The 16,301-nt window shown below is 42.6% G+C and overlaps 1 protein-coding gene across 2 annotated transcripts in view; it reads right to left on the bottom strand.

Annotated features, from left to right (window-relative positions):
- Positions 1 to 9,494: 9,494 nt before the first annotated feature.
- GLRA2 (glycine receptor alpha 2) overlaps positions 9,495 to 16,301 on the bottom strand; it is a 168,312-nt gene continuing 161,505 nt past the window's right edge. For both annotated transcript variants that reach the window (XM_066598537.1, XM_066598538.1), the window contains exon 9: positions 9,495 to 10,370. In XM_066598537.1, coding sequence (XP_066454634.1) covers positions 10,089 to 10,370 — 282 coding nt within the window. In that variant the 3' untranslated portion in view covers positions 9,495 to 10,088. The remainder of the gene's footprint in view (positions 10,371 to 16,301) is intronic.

The raw sequence follows: 16,301 nt of genomic DNA, 5'->3' as shown, positions 1-16,301 counted from the left end.
GGTCATGTTTTCAGGATTTCCTCAGTATTGCACAGGCGATGTAATTATTGTTGGTGCCTCAGACATTGCCACAGCTGTTCTTACTTTAGGATATCCTTAAAACATGACCTGTTGGTGGTCCCTGAGGACTGGAGTTGGGGACCCCTGCTGTACATTATATGAAGAGCAGCATAAATGTACTTTATCATTATAGTATGATTTGTGCAAATTTATAGAACATCTTGGTGAGTTTTTCATAGGGAGGGAGATCTTCGATATGTGCTCATAGAAATGAAAGGAAAATTCAATTCTTGAATAACGTGACAATATTCCACAGTTTCGGAATATTTCAGTAGCTTTGTAGATAGTTTCTTTATCTTATGCTGACCCTTAATGTATGATTCTTCTTGGCAGTTCAGAGACAGAATGAGATTTTGCATTTTGCTGGACGCCTTTAGTTGGAGATCTTTGTGGGGGCTCAGATGATAGATAGAACTATAATGTTAGGTCAAATGTCAAGACCAAAGCTGAGGATATGGGGAAATAATGGTGGTGATTTCATAATTTGTGGAATGACTAATGTGTATGATGTACTGTATGAGCTGCATGTTGTATAGTTCAGCAGTGTGATAGAGCTCTCATTGTACAAATCAAAAATTTTCATGTTCAGATCCAAGGGGAAAGTTTTGTTTCTAAAGTCATCAATGAATGTAGAATAACTAAACTCTAGACGTCTTCTGAAAATTGCTGAGTATGGTTCGAGAATTCTTGTAGATAGGCACCTAACCCTATGGGGATGATGTAGAATTACCAGAAGAGGGCTGTGTATACCATTCAAAGTCCTCACCTTAACCTTACGGAAATACTAAAGAAGGCTGTGCACACAAGGCATCCCAGAAATACTGATGAACTAAAACACACTGGCAGGGAGGAAGGTTCCAAAATTTGTCTTCAACATTGTGCTTAATAAAAGACATGAACAATACAATTGTCTGTGTTATTAGTTACATTGTGTTTGTCTATAATTGTGTTTTAGGCCTCATGTCCACGGGGAAAATCAGGCCCGCTACGGATTCTCCATGGAGAATCTGCAGCGGGTCCCTCCTGCCCCGCGGACATGAGCGCTGAAAATAGGAATTTAAAAGAATTCACTCATCCGGAGCGGGTGGGGAAAGTCTTCTCTTCCTCACGGCCGGATCTTCTTTTTCGGCCGGCGGATGAACTCGTCACGCCGGCGGCACGACGCCGGCGCGTCGCCGACGTGCCGCGCGCATGCGCCGGGCACATCCGCCGAGCCGAAGCAAGAAAGATCCGGCCGTGAGGAAGAGAAGACCCTCCCGGTCCGCTGCGGGTGAGTTAATTCTTTTAAATTCCTATTTTAGGTCTCCCGCGGATCCGGACGGCTTCCATAGGCTTCAATAGAAGCCCGCGGGAGCCGTCCCCGCGGGAGACCCGCACGAAAATGGAGCATGGTCCAGATTTTTTCATGCTCCATTTTTTTTTAAATCACTTTTATTGACCATCCGCGGGTATTTATCTACCCCGCGGGTGGTCAATGCATCCCTATGGGATGCGGATCCGCGGGCAGGAGAAGAGTTAAAATCTGCTGCGGATTTTAATTCTTCTTTTGCCCGTGGACATGAGCCCTTAGGGTGCATTCCCACGAACGTATATGGGCTCGGTTTTCACGCCGAGCCGATATACGTTGTCCTCATCTGCAGAGGGGTGAGGATGGAAGAGCCAGGAGCAGGAACTGAGCTCCCGACCCCTCTCTGCCTCCTCTCCACCCCTCTGCACTATTTGCAATGGGGAGAGGCAGGCCGGGGGCGTGGCTAATTCTCGGAACTTAGCCCCACCCCCGTCCCACCTCTCCCCATTGCAAATAGTGCAGAGGGGCGGAGAGGAGGCAGAGAGGGGTCGGGAGCTCAGTTCCTGCACTTGGCTCTTCCATCCTCCCCCCCCCTGCACACGAGGACAACGTATATCGGCTCGGCGTGAAAACCGAGCCGATATACGTTCGTGTGACTTCACCCTAAGATTGTTGTTCCAAAATTCTTACAGAGGTACATAATGCTATGGAGATGCTCTGGCCTGACCTGAAGAGGACTGTGTGCACAAGGCATCCCAGAAATATCGATAAACTGAAACACATTTGCAGGGTGGAACCGTCTAATATTCCAGCTCAAAATTGTTCAGGTTTTATTTACAGCTACAGGAAACATTTGGTGGAGGTGATTACTGCTAAAGGGAAATCTACAAGTTTTGCTTACTTTTTCTCCCTGCACTGTGGATGTTACTCAATGTGCTTAATAATGACATGAATGGTACAACTGCCTGTGTTGTTACATTGTGTTTGTCTATAATTGTGAGTTAGATACAATCAGGCCATATATTATTAACAATCACTGCAGAAATCCAGGGAATTCCAATGGGGTTCACTTACTTTTTCTTGCAACTGTAAAGGTCTTACCATATTATTCTTGCTATTCTCCTCAAGACCGTGTCTTACAGAAAAATGAATGGAACAAGATACAGGAAAGATGGACGTTATTTTTTTGGGTGAATGTTGGGTGTTTTTACCTCACTGTGGGAGTACCGTACTTGAATACTAAACCATAGAAATGATCTCATGTCCACCAAACCAAAGACCCCTGTAACAGAAAAAATGGTCCATCTCTAGATAGACTGTTTCAGAGTTCTTGCCTCTCATCAATACAGAGCAGCCTACTGGTTGACTGGATGAGATGCCTTGACTCAACTCAGGTAGGGATACTGGTTCTAAACCAAGTAGTCACAGTAATCATAGAGACATGGCACTGGGAAGAAAATACACTAGACCAATAGCAATAGAGAAAGGACAGAGGGAGAGGAAGGAGAGAGGGCTATTTTGGGTGAGTGGATAGCCAAAGAATACTCTTCTAGCCTCCAAAATGTTTGACAGTAGTTGCATTTCATCCATAGATATGGGATATACCCATAACGATTCGTCTTCCCCTTAGGTGGTTACATACCTTGGAGACGGCCATAAACATATAACATTGTATACGTTGAATAAGCTGGATTTATGACATACTGTAATCGCACAACATACAATAGATGACAACATATTCTTGTCACACACAACAGAGTCTTAAAGGGGTTTTCTAGGACTAAGATATTGATGACCTATACTCAGGCTAGGTCATCAATAGTTGATCGGGAAAAGGGTTGTCCACTGCTCGGGATCCCTCCTATCAGCTAACTGAAGAGGCTGCAGTGCTCAGGTGAGTGCTATGGCCTCTTCCCAGGCCAGTTCCATTCAGGTGAATGGAACTGACCTGCAATACCAGTCACAGCCACTATACAATGTAAAGAGCTGTGCTTGGCATTGTCTGAAGTGACAGCTTCTCTCACCCAAATCGCTGTCACTTTAATTAGCCGATCATCACAGATTCTTAGCGTCTGACCCCTAACGATCAACTACTGAGGATAGGTCATCTATAGCGTAGTCCCGGAAAACACGTTGAACGATAGAAGAAAGAACAAGGAGACATGAATCCGATTTTGAACACATTGAGCTTTATTGACATGGAACAAATATTTGTTTCCTTGTTTAATTAAAATGATTTACAGTCTGTGTAAAATCATCACTTCATTGTTAAACCGCACAGATTTCATAAGTAAAAATACTTTTTTTTTTGTTTCATTCTTGTACTTAAAATATGTATTAAGGACCTGAACTTCGTAGGTTGTAAACCAAAGGCTAAAGATCTGGATACGAAAACCACAGTCAAGCTTTAAAATTCTTAGGTTATCAGTAGTATCGGAAATGACAGCCATTTTGAGAAAGATAGAAATCGGAGGCCTGTAAACAAATTGGACTAAAAGTCCGTCCACTGCGGCTGAACGGACGGCAGTGATAACATTGACTGAGCTACACCGTTACGGAAACAAGAGACGTAGAGAGCGCGGTGCGTTACACACAACTGGGTAGACGGTTGTTGGGAACCTCAAGTCTCCTGTTCGTGTTCCTAATACTAGTGTCCAGTCACCGACGCTGCTGCAAACCACCCACCAAACATATCATCCAAACATCTATATCCTCGTATTGTCTAATGCTGGCTGTAGGTTCTGGGCGCGTGTGAAAATGTAACATACCTGTAAATCTAGCTAATTGGAAAGACTATGTCCGATGAGCACAATCATTCTCATCCTTCGAGAACCTAGCTACCATAGAAACAACCACTTGTCCTCGAGAACATATGTACCATAGGAACAACCCATGTGCCCACACCAAAAACTACGCCCAACGTTAAAGAGGTTGTCTCACCATGACAAGCCTGGTTAGGAATGAAGCCGGCCAAGGGATTTAGAAATGCGATACTTTATACCCGCAGCGGCCACTACAGGAGTTGTATAGTATTACATGGCGGTTATACAAAAGAATAGCTGCCCATGTAACACAAAGTCAGCAATACAAAGGCATCTCAGGAGTTGTTGTTACTACCGTGTTTCCCCAAAAATAAGACCCCGTCTTATTTTAATTTTTGCCCCAAAAGAGGTGCTAGGTCCTATTTTGGGAGGATGTCTTATTATACTTACCTAGCAGGCTTGGTCCAGGTCCCTCCCGCTACTCCCCAGAGCTTCTCGGCCGCCCACAGATCATCACTTACTTGTTTTTCCGGGATTCATAAATCCTGCCTCCAGGAAGTGATGGTTTAGTCGAGCGCTGCATTGATTGCTTAAGCAGCGGTCAAAGAACCAATCACAGCCATCGTGTTAGGGAGGCAGGATTTATGAATTGGCTGAGCTGTGCCATTGATTGGCCAAATTATAAATCCCGCCTCCACAATGTGATGCCTGTAATTGTTTCATCAGCCAATCAGAGCAATCGCTTGCTGCAGGTGGGATTTATGATTCCCGTAACCAAGAAGTGATCTTCTATGCGCGACTGAGGACTGTGGGAAGTGCGTCGGAGTTCCGGAGAGTAGCGGTAGAGACCTTGACTGAGCCTGCTAGATAATGGATTCCTTTCTTTTTAATGTAATGTAGCTGAGGCTTATTTTCGGGGTTGCGCTTATCTTTCAAGCCTCCCTGAAAATCCAGGGTAGGGCTTATTTTTAGGAAACAGGATAGTATTTAAGACTCTCTGTTCTAGCTCATAGAAGAGAGCACCTCAAAAGTGCATGTTGAAAGTGCTTGTCTTAGCGAGACAATGCCTTTAAAGGCTACGGACACCTTTTAGGGGGGCCTTTTTTTTTTACTTAAATGCTTATGTTTTGAGCTGGCAATCATGTTTGCAGTAGGGTTTCATTATAAATGTTGCACTCTTTGTATTCTGCAACTTCTGCATATAACTGTATATACACACTACAGTCTAAGGGACGACTGTCGTTCCTGTGCTTTCGTTCGCTGAATGGAGGTGGAGTGTGCTGGCCACCACCTGCCTCCATTCAGAGTAAACAGGCAGTCATTCCTAGAACTGCCTGTTTATACGGGCTGACAGTCACTCCGACAAGTGAGCGATATCGCTCCCTTGGTCTGTCGGGTTCCCATATTTACACCAGATGACAGTAGCCCATCATTGCTTCTTTGAGAGATTAGTTGGGTGACTATCGGCCCATGTAAAAGTACACTGGACAATGAATGCTGGATTGCAGTAATCGGAATGATCGTTCTGTGTAAATGCTGCTAGCGACTGAACGGCAATCGATCATTTGTTCAATCATCGTTTGTCATTCAGTTCAGGTTGACATAAAAACGGAATGACAATCGGTCGGGGTAATTAGGCAGTCATTCATCTTTAAAGACTGCCTGTTTGCTGTAAATGGAGCTGAGCGGCCGGCTGGAGTGGTCTCCGGCCCACTCTGCTTCCATTCATTGAGCGATCCTCATTCCTGTGTGAAAGCACAGGAGAGACTATCGCTGGACAACTACTGGGCGCTTGTACACCTGACAATAGTCCCATGTAAAAGGTATCTTCGTCTCAGTAAGAGATCTTTTACTGAGGCTGGACTGATGGCTTTGTTTCCCCTCTGCTCTCTCCTCTCCTGCACATTCTTATCAGGTAATTTATGACCAAAACAAATTTTATCTTTAAATTAGCTGATTAGAAGGTGCAGGAGAGGAGAGATAAGGGTTGAAAACTAAAGCCCCATGTACATGGGACGAATGTCGGGCAAACGATGCCCGCCACTGGCCCCCGCACATACTCGCTCCCGTGCTGTCAAACAGGAGTATCGCATCGCTGGATCTCTGACAGAGCGGCCAGCAGGGGGCCGGGAAGGCTGGAGGAAATTTCATTCCTGGCTCTCCCCTGCCCCTCTCCAATCACTTAACACAGCAGCCGTTCAGTACTGAACAGCTGCTGTTTACACTGAATGATCATCGTTAAGCTCATCTTTCACCGTTAAAATCCTGAACGATGATCGCTCAGTGTAAATAGCAGCTGTTCATTACTGAACGACCGCTGTGTTAAGTGAATGGAGAGGGGTGGGGGAGAGCGAGGAGAGAAATCTCCTCCAGCCGCCCCACTGCGAGCCAAGGATACTCGCTCCTGTACAACAGCACGGGAGCGAGTACATGTGGGGACGAGTGTCAGGTATCGTTTGCCCGACATTTGTCCTATGTAAATAGGGCTTAAAGCTGGATTCACCTGTAAAGATAACTTAAAAGAAAGCGAATGACGAAAAAAGAACACAGCGACTCCTGAGCATCTGCATGCTCGCCTTTTACACATGACCATAATTGTGTGCTTACGTTTGTTTTTGAGATCGCTTATTGGATCGTTTGTCTGTCCTGCAAGTGTTTACACTGAAAGTCACAGCAAAGATAATTGGGCATGAGGGTGGAGTGCAGCCTTTGTGAGGGTGTTAATAGGTATATAGGACCGCCTCATGGTGGAAGGAAAGTAAAATGAACAATATTGGACAGCGCTCCGCAGTTATGGGATCACAACGGAAAATTCAGAAAACTGATAGGAGTTCCCCACCAGCACCTTGAAGTCCAAGTTCACCCTAAATAGTAAATGATGTTCCTCCAAGCCCATCCGTATCCCAGATATCCAGGAGAGTAGTCAGGCGGTATATATCCCCACTACCACACTGGGTATAGATACAGGTACAAGTCCAAGGAAGAAAATTTCTCTGTGCTTTTGTGTCGGGCAATAGAGGTCACCAAAGTCGTTCCATAATATCCATTTATTAGATTCCTAGTGCAACATGTTTCAGCCTATATGCGGGCCTTTATCATGCCTGATAAAGGCCCGCATATGGGCTACAGCACGTTGTACTGCGAATCCAATAAATGGATATTATGGAACGACTTTGGTGACCTCTATTCCCCGACACAAAGAGCGCAGAGAAATCTTCTTCTTTAAACTTGTACCTGATGGTGGAAAAAGAGGGACAAATTTTCAGATTTGGAATTCCCATGTAGATTGCACTGGTTTATATAATGTTTGCTGATTGGTTGCTTGAAACACATGACTTCCACGGTCGGTTTTGCTTAGCACGTGCTTCCAGACAAATATAGTAGCATATGTTTGTTTGAGTATTTGTACAATTCTACTTTGCAACCACCATAGTCACGTGTTTTAAGCAGCCAATCAAATCAGATTGCCCGCCCAAATCAGAAAATCGCCTCTCTCTCAGCTCCTCCCTCATCACACAATTATCCTCCTGCGTAAATGGACCATAAGCTGTCAGTCCAGCCTCACTAATGATCTTCTACCGACTGCAGTTTCTATGTACAGTGATATGTAGAAGCTGCAGAAGACAAACTGTGCAAACTTTTTATTTAAACCCTATTGCAAAAATGATAATCAGCCTAAAATACATGCATTTAAGTGAAAAAAATGCCTCTCAAAGGTGTCCAAAACCATTAAGGCTCATACCATCCCTCTTTTTCCAGTGGGTGCAGTGGTCCTAGGTAGTGCCCTCCATTTCCACAGACTCTACAATGTAAGCAAATGCAGAAGAGGGATGTGAACTCATACTTTTCTCTGGGAAGGGGCAATTTGTATGTTAGTTGTGCAGTCCTTCCAATGATGTTTGTCCCTGTATTTCATTAATATAAAAGAGATGTACGATATCTCAATGGTGGCTCACAAGTCTAAGGACGAGCGATTGTCTTGACCATTGGTGCCCTTGGCTTGCACTAGATTTTTGAAGCTTAATAGTTGATTGTTTGCCATTTAGTGCAAAATTGTAATCTCGATTGAGTAGAAGTAATAGATACTTAGTGTTAGAAAACAACGGAAACCGATAGATAAAACATACAAATATTAGAATCCTCCCAATTCATTGTCGGGCGTATCCATATTGAAAATCATTTAAAGTGCTGACCGTTAAGAAAACCACAGAGCGCACAATGAGAATCCAAATATTACATGATCGTAATAAAGCCTCTCCTGAAAGTCACGCTGACACCGGATATCAAAGTATAAACCTTTTATATATATATATTTATATAGAATATGTATACAGAAGTAGAAATCATCTGAACACAAAAGAATTGCTCGGTGCAACACGAGATACGAACACTGTGATGGAATGTACCGCAGCTCAGATACTGTAAAAAGGCAGCAAGTCCTTTATAAAATTTGGTCCTCACCTCAGACAGCGAGTGGTCACTGCTTGTTTATCAAAATGGCAACCTGTTCAACCTGTTTATTAAATGGGGGGTGACAATATGGAAGATTTCAATGAGTTTCGGTAATTCTTAGTGGCAGTGCTGGCTACATTGGACCCATGTTTATACAGAAAAGCTTATTAACATCATCACACAGACGTTCTGTAAAGCTGGTACCGGTCGTAACGTTATCGTTGATCGTTGTGTATCTGATACTAAACGAATTCTTCTGATTGGCGGAAAACCAATATGTATGATAGACCTGATTTCAACTCTTCTTCTCTTACGAAGACAAAATGTGCAAAGATTCGCCACCAATCAGAGTAAAGATACGTTGTATAATAAGACAACATGTAAAGAGACATCGCTATAATCCAAACAATTGGCCTAGTTATAGCTGAAGTTGTTAAAATTTATTCTCTTTGTTAGCATCTCCAGGGAATCCACTGGATCGAGAGCATGGCATTTCTAGGAAATCTACTGGATCGTGAGCATGGCATCTCTAGGAAATCCACTGAATCCAGAGCATGACATCTCCAAGAAATCTACTGGATCCAGAGCATACCATCTCCAAGAAATCCACTGGATCCAGAACATGCCATCTCTAGAAAAACCACTGGATCCAGAGCATGGTATCTCCAAGAAAACCACTGGATACAGAGCATGGCATCTCCAGGAAATCCACTGGATCGAGAGCATCTCATCTCCAGGAAGACCACTGGATCCAGAGCATGGCATCTCCAAGAAATCCACTGAATCCAGAGCATGGCATCTGCAGGAAATCCACTGGATCCAGAGCATGGCATCTGCAGGAAATCTACTGGATCCAGAACATGGCATCTCCAGGAAATCCACTGGATCCAGAGCACTGGATCATCACCATAGAGGTGAAAATTGTTCTTTCATGACCTGAACCAGAGGGTGTATTTATAGGGGCTCTTCAGAAATCTAGAATTTATTCGATTTTCATTCCAGAAACAGCAGCAATCTTGTCCAAAGGCCAAAGGCTTTGTCTGGTATTGCAGCTCATTCAAGTGAATGGGATTGACCTGCTATGCCAGACGTGGCCCATGGATAGATGTCCCTCTGTTTTTGGAGAAAAAGCAGATCCCTTTCCCAATCCTGGACAACCACCTCAAATCTACGATGTGAGCGATGTGGCTGCTGGGAGTCGCCTTATATTGAAGGAGCTATCTCAATGACTTGCAGTAGATTTCTACAGAACGTACCGTGTGTCTGAAGAAGCCCAAGAGTTACTTATTACAATGCTGGGAAAAGGTAAACTGAAGACAAAATGTTAAACACTTAGAAAGAACCTTTTTGCTCTTTCAGGGTGAATATTCATCTTCTTTGCTCCCCAAATGTCTTTGTTCCTGCTTTCTGTCTTGAAGGAAGAGTACAGTAGGTGGATATAAAACCAGTCTTTTTTGTCTAGGGGATTCTCCGCTACTTATTTACAAGCACACTTTGGCATTGAGTTCCCTAAATAAATGAGTGGCTTATTTCTTGTGTACATCTTCGTGCCGTATGATTTTATATGTAATCCAGTAAAAGATGTTAAAAATGAGGAAGGCCAGTGGAAAGGCAGCCCGGGATATGGTATCAATCCGTTTTGCTCGATCAACAAACTTCTTCTTGATGGAATCGGCATCCTTTGGCGGCGGCGGTGGAGGGAGAGCGGGTGGAGCGGCTTTCACTGCAGTGCCGTCTTTCACTTGTAGGCAATGGCCCATGCCATATCCACTGAAGTTAAAACGACTCTCCCGGACTAGATCTTCTTCCTGAAAGTAGGGAGAGAAGAAAGCAAATGGTTACATGTACCATTTAGGCAACTCTTGACTTTTTGATGTGGTTCACTAACCCTAAAGTCTATGTTATCTATATTATTACAATCCTCACAAACAGCTGAAGAAAAGCTGGATGCCATTTTTCAATAAGATTTGTGACAGAAAGTCTATAAAAATGTCTGCTCCAATGACTTCTACTCCAACTCACATATCTCAACTTCTCATGTCTGCAGGTGGCACTGCAGGGGCATTGTCCCACCTTCCTATTTGCATAATTTCCCCAGAGAAGCATGCATGGCCTTATAAGTCTCCTCACACCTTCTAGGTGCTCTCCCTAAGAGAATCGATAACCCTCCTCAGAGTCTACAGGAACATATGGATGAGCAGCTACTTTTATAAGTTCTAAGTCTACTTGAGCGTTAGGCCTCCTTTGATTACAACCTTATTGTTCTTTGACTAGTTTACACTAAAAGGACATGAATTTTCTGTCTTAAAACAAAAAAAAATGTTCAAATGCTTATGAGACATGCACAAAGTTTCTGAAAGGTGTTGTCTAGTTTAAGAAAAAAGATTTTCCTATATCTTATTAGTGAATATTAACTTAATATAGGGGTCCTTTGGTCAGGGGTGAGAGTAGGTAGGAAAAGGGTCTTTCGCCTTGGAGGACCTGTATGGCTCCTCATTACACAGACACCCTACTAATGAAGACTGTATAAAAGCTTAACCCCTTAAGGACATGGCTTAGTTTGTACTTTAGAACACAATTATTTTTGGGGATTTTCCTCTTTGCTTTTCAAAAGCCATAACTTTTTAATTTTTCTGTTGACATGGTCGTATAAGGGCTTGCTCGTTGTATGGCAAGCTGTAGTTTGTATTGGTACCTTTTTGGGGTACATTTAATGTATAACTTTCCTTAACTTTTTGGTCGGTGATGTCCCTGTAGTGTATTATATGATCACTCATAAAATACACTGTAGTAGCCCTGAACTGCAGTGTATTATCAGTATTCCTGTCTAGGATAAGCCATGGCAATCCATGATTACACAACGGACGGCCGATGATATCACAGAAGGAGCGCCCTCCCTCTGTTAACTTCTTATCTGCCAGGATCAAGATTGGTTGTGGCATGTAAGCGGTTAATGGTGAAGATTGGTGTTCTCACCAATCCTTGTTATTGCAGAGGAACCCTGGGGATCCCCATTAATACATGGAGATCTGGTGATGGGAATATATATATATATAGTAGACGAGCCCTAAATAAATAGAGGTGCTACTGTAGTTTAAGGCAGAAGAGGACCAACTTTATCAGTAAGGGGCCTACATTTTCTGGAGGCTGTATTAGGTGGTCTACAATGAGAGGAGGATACAATAGTTGTTTGGATGTTGTTGCAAGTTTTTCAAATGACCCTTTATCAGATGTCCATGTGCACCCATCATCGTGACAGCAGCCACAATTGTCAATTTGTTCATACATTCCCAGAAGGAATAGCAAAGGAATGGAACAACCCAGAGTCTAAGGGCTCAGTCACACGGGCGTTTTTTTTTTTGTCCGATTTGCAGATGCGCTTGCGATCTGCAAATATATATACCCAATGCTTAGCAATGGGATCGGTCACATGGCTGTTTTTTATGTGAATGTGCCGAATATTATGACACAACGATTCGCATGTAACTGCGTTCTGCACAAATTGTTGTTCATATATATATATATATATATATATATATATATATATATATATATATATATATATTAAGAATCGTTCTCCTCTGCCACAGCTGTAACAGCTGTCATTCAATAGCTGAGAGCTGCCTCTGATTGGTCACAGTGCTCAGCCAATCAGAGACAGTACTCACTCACCCATTCATGAATTCATGAATAGGTGAATGAGAGCTGCCTCTGATTGGTTGAGAGCTGTGACCAATCAGAGGCAGCCCATTCAGCAGGTGGGGATTTTAAATCCCCGCCTGCTGAATACTACAGGAAGCAGTTCAGGAGAAGAGCCGGCTGGACGCGGCTGATCTCCGGCAGCTGCAAAAAGGTGAGTATATATTTTATTTTATCTTTTACACTCCTTTTGGGTGGTTTTCAGGGAAGGGCTTATATTTGAAGCCCTTCCTCGAAAATGAATACAGCGTTTGCCGGCAGCCCATTGCTTTCAATGGAGTCGGTTGTATTGCAGGCTCCATTGAATTCAATGGGCGAACAGCTGTGGCAGAGGATAGCGGGCCGCGCCCGTGTGACCGAGCCCTTTGGGCTGATAAACACTGCTAGCAGCGTTTGTTTCAGTCATGACACTGGCTTCGGTCATGTGATTTTTTGTGCGCATCAGTTTTGCGCACAAAAAAAAATAAAAAAAATCGCATGAAAAAACGCCCATGTGACTAAGCCCTGAGAAAAGATGCTCCAGAACTGTTACTTCATAAGTAATGCAGGTACCGTAAAGTCTCCCCACAAGACCACCTCTATGACAAGACCACCCATGATCTAGACCAGATTTCTTGTGACAGATTCTCACTTCTGCCATATATTACACATAATGGGCATCTCTGAGAAGACCACCCAAGAAGACCACTTGTCAGTGCAATTGTGGGTGTTCACCTTAAGAAGGTTTCACTTAAGCAGACATGGCGGGAGAGTTGATGCATCCTCTTTAAGGGTCTCGCCTTAAGATATTGTATTTTAACCAGAACTACAAAATGGTTTCACAAGTAAACTAGAGATAAAGTAAGGAAATAAGAAAGGAAATCTCCAGTCTGAGCCGAGTTCTCCTCTAGGCGGGTCGCCACAACAATGAGATGCTGCTCGATTCTAAGACTTGTAAATATCTTGGATCTGTAATTCCGCTGGAAGATGTTTATGTTAAGAAAACAAGATCTTCTATTATCTGGCAATAAACCATGTAAATCATTGTAATTAAACTGTCAGCAGCAGAAAACACGTCTGATGTCTGAGCTCCGGGCTGTCGCAATGACTGTCCAAAGTCCATGGACTAAACACCTTATGGGGGTAAAAGTTAATTATCGTCTGCTGTCGGAGATACAGTGGAGCTGATTTATTAGTATGGACGCAATCCTCCTGAACCTCATGAAATAAAAAGATTAGCGGCTCCGGGAAAAAAGGCTTTGATTCCCAGCAATAATTGACTTTTTTGCTCTTTGCATGAACAGTGGCAGGAAGGCACCATAAATGTGTTCTTACAGGCAGGAATATAAATATACATTACATGGGTGCAGAGACATGAATTTCCCATGCTTGGTATAAAACCGCTTACAGTACATTGCTTCCCAACTGTTACATCTCAGCCCATATGTCTCCGCTCATTTGCCATATTCTCTGCCATTTTCAGCAGATTTGCCATAGTTTCTGCATCATTTACTATGTCCATCGGGTACGTGTGAGTATATACTATACAGCAAGGGGATGCAGAGGATGCGGTTGCACCCAGGCCCAGGAGCCTCAGGGGGCCCATAAGTCCTCTCTTCTCCATATAGGGAGCCCAGTACTATGAATAACGCATTATAGTTGAGGCCCCTTACAGATTTTGCACTGGGGCCCAGAAGCTTCGACTTACGTCTCTGTTATGCAGTATGTATGAAAATATGCTATCGCATATGTATGGGTATATATCGGCTTTGTGAACAAATATGCCATCAGCTATGTGTGAGTATATATCATTGGGTATATGTGGTTATATGCTAGTGGATATGTGTGAGTTTATACCATCTTTAATACCACAGGGCGTAACTGTACATCCTGGCAGGGTGGTACTTAAAGTAACAGGACGTACAGTTACGCCCTAGGGATAGCGCAAAATCAGAAGAGATCTGATAACCCCTCCCCTATGTAGATCGCGGCATGTAAAAGGGTTCACAGAGGGAGAGCGTTCCCTATGTGACGTTATCGGATTCCCGCATTGTAATCACGGGGAAGAGGGGGGGGCGACGGGTTGCCAAGGCGTCCTGCATGGTCAGTGCCTATGATCACTAATACAAGTTATAAGGCATTGCAGAAGTCTTGCAATGCTTTATCATAGCGATCATAGGTGCTCTTGTACAAGTCCCCCGCAGGGACACAAATAGTGCAAAAAAAAAAAAGGATCAAAACAGTGTCAACTCCAAACTAATTACAATCTACCAACAGCAGAAAACTTCCGAGCCAACCAAGTCTTCCACTTTCTACATTCACTGAACTTACCAAGGGTGATCCCTGAGCTGACAACACTTGAAAGATTATGCAAAAATGACCCCTTGAGGAAAGGAACTTTATCTTTATTATATAAAACGTTAAACGAACCTGATACAGAAAGCAAACTTCCATTTATGAGAAAGTGGGAAACGGAACTACAAATTCACATGTCAGTGGAAAGATGGCAACATTGCTGTGAAACTATCACCAGAGGTAGCCACCAAGTCTCCTTAATGGAAACGTCCATTAAAATCTTACACCGCACCCACCTAGTCCCAGTAAGAGTAAATAAATTTTTCCCCTTGACCTCGCCACTCTGCTTTAGGGGATGTACAGAAGTAGGATCCCAAGCCCACATATGGTGGAGTTGCCCAGTGGTAGCCAGACTATGGTCTCAGATACACAGACTATTGCAAAGACTATTTATTGGTCCAACCCCAAAATCTCCAACACTATTCCTACTAGAAGATCGTCCGCCAGGAATAAAATACCAAGCACATAAATTGATCCAGCACATATGCATGGCAACTAGAATCCATATAGCAGCTAGGTGGAAACAGCCAACCCTCTCATATAATGAAGTCCAAAACTGGATCTCCCAGATTGCCCTGTATGAAAGACTACATGCTATACAAACTGACACTCTAACGAAATACAGTGAATTATGGAGACCTTGGATTGAAATGATGGACATCCCAGGCCTCAGACATAACTTGCTCTCAACCTAAATCCCCCCCGATAACCACACAAATCCTAGAAGAGCTAAGCAAAAGAATTACCCAAAGTTGGTAACGAATGGAAAACAAGAAGTGAAGACCTACCTTTCCATGTTCTTTTATGTTTTTATGTTTCCTTTATAATTTTGTAATTGCTGAAGCCTGAATACCCAGAATTCACCGAGAATGTCAGAAACAGGCGATACAAAAGAACTCAGTTTGTTAAATGAAAGGTGGTGTAAGAAATGTACAAAAATGTCTGAAATTAAACCTTTGTCATTCCTTCTATTAGTCTCATCGCCCCCTGCGTGGGGAAATAAGAAAGCATGAATGACTACTGTATTAACTTTCTGAACTTTAATAAAATCTGTTGAAACTAAAACAGTGTCAAAATAAAAAAATGTAAAAAAAAAAAGTTCAAAAAAACATTTTTATTGTGCTTTTTTCCACTACAAGTAAAAAAAAAATGTAAAAATTAAAATCCAACATATTTGGTATTGACGTATCCATAATGACTCGCACAACAAATGAAATATATTTTTTATCCTGCATGGCAGAAAGGGTTAAAAAAAATCTCTAAAACACGGAGGCAAAATGCTTATTTTTTTGCCTACTAAAAAAGCAATAAAAGTGATCAAAGAAGCCGTATGTACCCCAAAATGGGACCCATAAAAACTACAGCTCTTTATGCAAAAAACAAGCACTCACAGAGTTCTGTCCATAGAAAAGTTATTGGACTTTGAATGCAGCAATTTATAAAAACAAATTATTTTAAAAAACGGGTTTTATTGCGTAAACGTGGAAAAACCTTAAAAATATATATGAATTTTGGTATTGTTTTAATACCGACCCACAGAAATAATGAATTGTGTCATTTATGCTGCATGATTAACGCTGTAAGTAAAAGAAAAACACAAAAAACAACAGCAGAATCTGTTTTTTCTTCCTGCTATCATAAAAAAATTTATAAAAGTTTTACATTAAATTATATGCACCCAAAAATGGCACCAATAAAAACTACAG

The sequence above is a fragment of the Eleutherodactylus coqui genome, chromosome 4, assembly GCF_035609145.1.
Source record: "Eleutherodactylus coqui strain aEleCoq1 chromosome 4, aEleCoq1.hap1, whole genome shotgun sequence".
Classification (NCBI taxonomy): domain Eukaryota; kingdom Metazoa; phylum Chordata; class Amphibia; order Anura; family Eleutherodactylidae; genus Eleutherodactylus; species Eleutherodactylus coqui.
Note: the sequence above shows the minus strand (reverse complement) of the source record. Positions and strands in the feature narration are given on the sequence as shown.